The sequence below is a fragment of the Mesitornis unicolor genome, unplaced genomic scaffold, assembly GCF_000695765.1.
Source record: "Mesitornis unicolor isolate BGI_N332 unplaced genomic scaffold, ASM69576v1 scaffold41177, whole genome shotgun sequence".
Taxonomy (NCBI): domain Eukaryota; kingdom Metazoa; phylum Chordata; class Aves; order Mesitornithiformes; family Mesitornithidae; genus Mesitornis; species Mesitornis unicolor.
In genome coordinates this window covers 2,306-9,265 of record NW_010195126.1, presented here as the reverse complement: position 1 = coordinate 9,265, position 6,960 = coordinate 2,306, and the positions used below count along the sequence as shown (strand labels likewise).

Sequence of the window (6,960 nt, the reverse complement as noted above, 5' to 3'; positions counted from 1 at the left end):
CAATCCCTAACGTTCTGTGATTCTGTGACAGTGCGGTACGGTATCACCCACAGCGTGATACTTGCTCAGTCCTGATGTTTATGGATCATCCAGACCAGAGAACCACTGCGTTGACATATTCTTAAGTAAAATAAATTCACTTCTTACCTTCAAACTCCCTTATTGAGTCCTCTGTTCTCACTCCAGCCATGTTGTACTGACTGCTGACCGACTGGGCTAACATGCCTTCTAACCTCTCCAGCGTGGCCTGGCCTTCTGCAGTTAATTGCGACAATCCTTCTTCGTAAGTGTAAAAGGTCGGGATGTCACCTTGTTCTAGCTCTGCAAAAACAAGTTTACGTTTATCAGACCTGAGTTTAGGTGCATGGATCGAGCAGGGGTGGAGCAACAGGACAACAGCCAGGTGAGTTAGGGTCAGATTAAGTGACTGAGATGAAAAGGCTGGTGACATCAGTTACAGAATACAGAGAGATGTGAACAGACCACAGCACCAGCACTGAACTTGTGCTAGCACATCAACTGGGAAGAAGCAAGACTGGTACTTGTGTCCTGGGGTTTCTGAGAATAAGAATAATGGTTACGCTGAACTCCAGTGATTTATGACAGATTTCTAAGTCTTTATACTGTGCCTATGGCATAAAGGATGTTTAGGCAAGATGACAAGGAACTTAACAGATCAAACCATTCTCATGACGGGTACCACAGGAGTTGTTCCAGGCATCCAAGGGCTGGTAAGTATTTCAAAAGAAACAACTGTTACGAACCACGGGCCTCAACATCGTACTCCTCCCCTTCATAATCGTTGTCCGAATCTTCATCGTCTGGGTCCGGGTGCAGAGCTTGGCATTCACACATTGCTGAAAACATGGCTTCCACTGTACGAGCAAAACAGAAATATCTTCTGAGCAAGCAGCCACAACAGACACTAGCAGTTAACTTCCAGTGCTTTCAGTCAGCTGCAAATCTCCCACCAGCTGAGACCAGGACTCAGAGGAACCAGCTTGTACAGCCGGGCTCCCATTCCAGTTGGAGAAGAGCAACTTCAGCTAAGATGCTGTTAGAAGCAGCTGCTTAAACTGTATCTTAATTGTTTGCACGTGCCAAAAATCAAGAAGCCAGCATTTCTCAAAATTTATGAGGGCAGTCTGAAGTTGCAGAGATTAAGAAAAACCTCCCTCATCAGCCAGCAGTGTGCCCAGGTGGCCAAGAAAGCCAACGGCATCCTGGCTTGCATCAGAAATAGCGTGGCCAGCAGTACCAGGGAATTGATCCTTCCCCTGTACTCAGCACTGGTGAGGCTGCACCCCAAATCCTGTGTTCAGTGTTGGGCCCCTCACTACCAGAAGGACATGGAGGGGCTGGAGCGTGTCCAGAGAAGAGCAATGAAGCTGGTGAAGGGTCTGGAGCACAAGAATTATGAGGAGCAGATGAGGGAACTGGGGTCGTTCAACTTGGAGAAGAGGAAGCTGAGGGGAGACCTTATTGCCCTCTATAACTACATGAAAGGAAGGTGTAGCGAGGTGGGGGTTGGCCTCTTCTCCCAGGTAAGAAGTGATAGGGCGAGAGGAAATGGCCTCAAGTTGTGCCAGGGGAGGTTTAGATTGGATAGGAGAAAAAAATTTTTCAACGAAAGGGTTGTCTAACACCAGAACAGGCTGCCCAGGGAAGTGGTGGAGTCACCAACCCTGGGGGTATTTAAAAGGCAGGTTCATGTGGCACTTAGGGATGTGGTTTAGTGGTGGAGTTGGCAGTGCTGGACTCAATGATCTTAAAGATCTTTTCCAACCCAAGCAATTCTATGATTTGTTTCTCCAACAATGCTCCACAACAGCAGACAAGAAAACCTGGACTAAGAGAGCAGAGAGACTGAGAATACTCCTTTACCAGAAACCACTACAGAGTTTATATTTTAAAATATCATCCAAGCAGGCAGCTGCCCTGCAAGACACAAACCAGGTTTCCCCGATCCAGCCTGGTGTTTTATCCTCTTAACAGCACTTTCTCAGTATTTCATTGATGATAAAGGCTTCTCTCTGGACAATTTAGTCTGTGCTTTCCCACTGCAGGATTCCTGGCAGCATCGAACACACAGGATTTGTAAAACCTGTACGCTCCACGCCAGATGGGATACAGCTGCTTTTCAGCAGCAGTGTCTGGATATTAGCATGTTCCTAATGAAACTGTCGCTGACTCAAATATTTGTAATTAAAAAGATGCTTCCCATACAAGTTCTCTGTAAATGTATACAAATAAGGTTACCTGTGTCACGTTTATACTTAAAAGTCTCTATTTTAAAGCACTGGAGTTTTCCTTGAGAAACAGCTGCTTGAAATATTCCAGTTTCGAGCAAGATAAAGCAACTTGCATTGATCTTCTCAGCACACAGAAATCAAGTAATTAGAGAAGGTCAATAAAGGATCACATCATTCACATCTCTATACCCCAGTGTCTTCCACATATAGCCATGACTTTAAACCAAACCCCAACTTCCCTCTTCACTTACAGGCTGACTTGTCGCTAGGTACAAATCTGAATTCTGCAATTGGTTCAACATCGTCATCACTGTCTTCCTCCTCTTCCCCTTCAGCCACGGGACCCTCTTTTGTCTCCTCTTCTTTAGGAAAGATTTATGAGAAACATGTTTTATTTTGTCCAAAAACAAAGTCATATTTGTTTATTCTTTCAGGAACACACTGATTCTGTAATCAAATCAGAAACCTGGACACAAGCTGTGAGAGGCAGAAACCAAGCCACTCCCATCCACATTAGAGACACACAAAGCCCTCTCACAGCACCTTGAGAACACTCATAGTGCACATGAAAATGTCTCTGTTGAGAATTTTAGGATTTTAGATTTCTGAAACATTCACAGGATGTATTCACGTACTTCAGGAAAACTGCCCGATTCTTATTAAAAGCAACTGCACTCAAAAAAACCACAATTCACAATCACTACTGTTTATCTGCATAACGAAATACAGGTATTACGTTAAATCACATCAACTGTGGCCTCTCACAGAGGAGTGTAACATTTATAGAGGATCTTGACTCAATTTCTCCTGTTCCAGCAAGATGTCAGGGGCAAAAAGCACACCCTGAGCCATGACAACAGTGGCCAAAACTGTGCTTCCCAACTTCTGTGCACTACATACGTGAATAAATGAGCAACAGCGAGAGGTTTTACTTTCTGTAAACATAAAACCCACAGAGATGGTGGCTACAGCTCATCGCTTTGTGGCTGGGGACACTGCACTGACAGCTTCAAAAGTGCATAATTATTTTCTATAGAAAAAGAGGAATACAGTTAAGGCCATTCCACTGAGAGTGGCTTTTATCACACACAAAATTGACACCACCAAGAATATGAAGAGGCCAAGAAGCCGCCAGGCAGCTGCCCCCAAAAATGAAGTGTCCAAGGAAGTTACCCAGTCCCTTTCCAACGACACCCGCGGGCACAGCTTGTTACTGCTGAGCCCAGCTCTTTGTTTTCAATGAAGTCAACCTCTGACTGCTTTTCTCTAAAAAAAGGGGCGAGGAGAAGGCACATACACACAGAGAGCACAACAAAAACTTCCAGAGGAAGAACAAAATGTACCCTGCCCAACTGAGAATGAAGGCTCCTGCAGGCAAAGAAGTGGAGAGGTTTGGGTTTAACACAATTCAGCAGTTAAAACACCAGACCATGGATAGACTGGAAAACTAAACATTTAGCCTTACCCTTGCTGTAGAAGATTTACTGTAACCAGAGAGAAAAATATATTTTTTAAAATGAAATTTTAAAAACGAAATTTCTAAAAACCCAAACAGTCCATTAAGGATTTATAGACAAGACCTATCACAGGATATCTGTAATTTCAAACGCCATTATCAGAATGAATTAAAAGCTGGAAACATCTTTCTTCAGAATGGGCTCAGTTTACTTCACAATTAAGCACAGTTCAAAGAGGAGTGAGAAAGACAACCCAGAGGTGTACATACACATTCTCTTCTTATTGGTAGTGATAGACTGGCAAAGAATATTAGTAACACGAGAGAAGGAAATAATGAAGAGTATTAATAGCTTAAAATTCCTCTGCCTCCTCAGAGTCTTGTCAATACTTTCAGTATACAGACTATTTAAAGAGACATTAAAAGCTGGATTTTAACCATTAACTACGATGACTAGTAGGCATGAAGGGGAAAGGAGAGCTCCTCAAGACTTAACACTCGCTAGTCTTCAATCAGGACAGCAGAAAAAAAATCTGATACCTCAAAAAATATAGAAAATCTTCATTCAATGAAACAGAAAGCTTGTTTTTATCTAGGTCACAGCAAGAAGGGTCAGCAGGTTGGTTCTGTGGGAAATCTGCAAAGAACCAGTAAGCCTGATAACATGAGCTATTGTTTTGTTTGGTTTGTTATTTTAATGCAAGCTGTGGGAGAAAATGAATGAAAGCTTCCAGGCTTATGTAAAACCGCAGGAATTCATAACTCCTGGAGAGGGCAGCAACATTAACATAAATTCAATAAAGCAAAAATGATACCTAAACTGGAATCACAGGGAGCCTGCAGAGGAACTAAATTGGTTAAAATGAGTGTACGAGAGCTGAGAACCAATTTTCAGTGGCTCCAGCTGTACACAGTCACATGCTGAGAGCAGAAGAGCACAGAAGTGACTCTAAACGAGGGCAAAAATACACTTCTGAAATAACCAGCCTTCAGGGAAACGGAAAAGAAAATACAAGATATTACTTCAATGAAGCATATCATTTTTTAAACCCAAATTTACTCTTTTTGAAGAAATCCTGCTGCTCAGGACTGTATGGAAACCCTAAGTGACACTCCAGGCATACCTTCAAATTTGGCATTCACCATGACGTACAAGTGCTCCCATGGGTAGGCAGTGAGGTCCCTGGAGACCGCGTGCAAACTTATGGTGGGGTAATCCAAGAAGAAGCCAACTCCAGAGTTTTCCAGCCACGACAGGCGACTAACAGGCAGGGGGAAAATAAAGCGACAAGTTAGAAACTAAAGGAGGAATCTAAGGTACCTGACACACCTGCAGGAAAGCAAAGCAACCCCCAAAAGTGAGTAATTCTGGAGAACTTGCCCACTCTCAGGTAGTACAGTCCTGGACCTGCCCTAATGGGACCTTGCAACCACATTAACTGATGGCTGGAGTAAAAGAAACCTTTAAAAAGAATGCGATACTGAGCACCCTAAACACATTTCAGCTTTGTCACATTTGCACTAAACCCTGAATTTCTCTCCCTGCCTCTTCATTTTCTCCTCCCTGTAGATATCCATCATCCCAAAGATAACTGCAGAGGTTCCAGAGGACGATTTATAACTCAAACTATTCAATGGTCTGTGGCCTTTCAAGACAAGAACACTATGAAAAGTCACTATCGTAATTCCTGGAGGATTATAAATCTGATGTGGGTATAGCCTGTACGGAGAAAAACAACCAGTTCTGTGATGGGCAGAGCTAACAAAGCCAAGTTAGGAATTTTCCGTCTCACAACTTTTGTGCTATAACCTCTGCTTCCTCCCGTTTTCACTCTCATCCCTAACCACTGCCACAGACAGCAGGGGTTGTCCCTGCTGGGCTGCCACCTCCGTCACATCAGAAAGATCAACGTCTTTCTACAGCCGAGAAACCAAACCCAAGCCAGTTTTGGGTGTGATCGATGAGGACACAGTGAACAGAAACACCGAGGTGCCAAAACTGAGACCTCCACAATGCATGAAGCTCAGCACAATAACAAGGTCACAAAAGATTCTTCGCCTCCAGAGATCAGGCTGAAAGCAAGAGCCAGCGAAGTGGGAACAAGGAATTCTGAGGAATTTCTTTCCTAGCCGCAAGCAGCCAGTTCTCAGTGCTTCCAGCTGCTGACACAGAGTCAGTACACAGATCCAAAGCCACATTGTCCTCCCCAGTGTCCAGTTCTCCCACAGCACAGCACTCCTGCAGACGCCGGCGTTTTCTATTCATTACCAGCAAGCGACTCCAGTAGAAGCTCTGCAATGCACTCAAAACATGTTGGGAGAAAGCTGGCAGACTTGTACAAAAATCACACAAAAATCTATTGAAAGCAAGTTACGAGGAAACCCAACATTATACACGAGAGTGGATGCTGCAACCAGACAACGAAATACAAAAGAGTAACTGAAATCCCAGAGAGATTCCTCTCCAAGAGGGGCAAAAGCCCATCAAGTATTACCCATTTCATAAATGCTTGAGAGTCTTAAGATTTTAAAAGACAATGCACCCCTCAGTACATGTTTTAGATGACGTTTTTGTTCTAACAACTCTCGTGCTGCAGAAATGCATTACATTCAGAGTACTATTCCATGGTTAAAGAAAATTATGTTGCCTTTACAAACAAGCTACCTCCTTGAGCAGGTATAATCCATAAAGGGTTTAAAGGAAACTACAAAGAACTCAGGCAACAGCTTATAGAAAAACCAGACTGATTTCTGCCTAGTGAGAACAGTGTCCAGGTGATTAATGCAACCTGAAAGACTTCACAGAACCATAATTAAGAACAGCAGAAAACCAGCACTGCTCACTCCCCTGCCAACGGGACAGAGGTGCCGTGTTTTTAACGAGCCGGTCCGCCGGGCTCCTTGGCTGCGCTGTTCCCTCTCGCGTAAAAACACCACTTAGGGCAGGAATAGTGAGGACCTTCCTCAAAACTGGCCCCTCACAGCCCGCTAAGAGCCTTCACCACAGCCCTCTTCTGGCAGGTACCCTTAGGAGAGACCCCAAGAGTCACCTCAGGGGAGAGGCCCCATACATCCGTGGCCCTCCCGGCCTGGTCTCCACCGACCCCCAAGGAAAGCCAGCCCTCTCAGTATAATACACACAGCCCACTTCGGGAGGGCCCTCACACGACGGCCGCCATCCCCCCTCAGGGCAGCCCCGCACTCCGAGGCCTACAGTGGTTCCGCCCCCCTCACCTCTCGGCGATGTAAAGC

General features: G+C 44.6%; 1 protein-coding gene across 1 annotated transcript in view; it reads right to left on the bottom strand.

Moving 5' to 3' along the window:
- Positions 1 to 147: 147 nt before the first annotated feature.
- The window catches only part of CLNS1A (chloride channel, nucleotide-sensitive, 1A), a gene marked incomplete at its 3' end in the record, with an annotated part of 6,962 nt that continues 149 nt past the window's right edge, over positions 148 to 6,960 (bottom strand). Inside the window, exons 1-5 of the mRNA XM_010188017.1 lie at positions 6,943 to 6,960; positions 4,833 to 4,969; positions 2,504 to 2,611; positions 765 to 875; positions 148 to 321 (exon numbers count right to left, since the gene is read on the bottom strand). The exon at positions 6,943 to 6,960 is cut by the window's right edge and continues 149 nt beyond it. Of these exons, the coding sequence (XP_010186319.1) occupies positions 148 to 321; positions 765 to 875; positions 2,504 to 2,611; positions 4,833 to 4,969; positions 6,943 to 6,960 (548 nt within the window). The remainder of the gene's footprint in view (positions 322 to 764; positions 876 to 2,503; positions 2,612 to 4,832; positions 4,970 to 6,942) is intronic.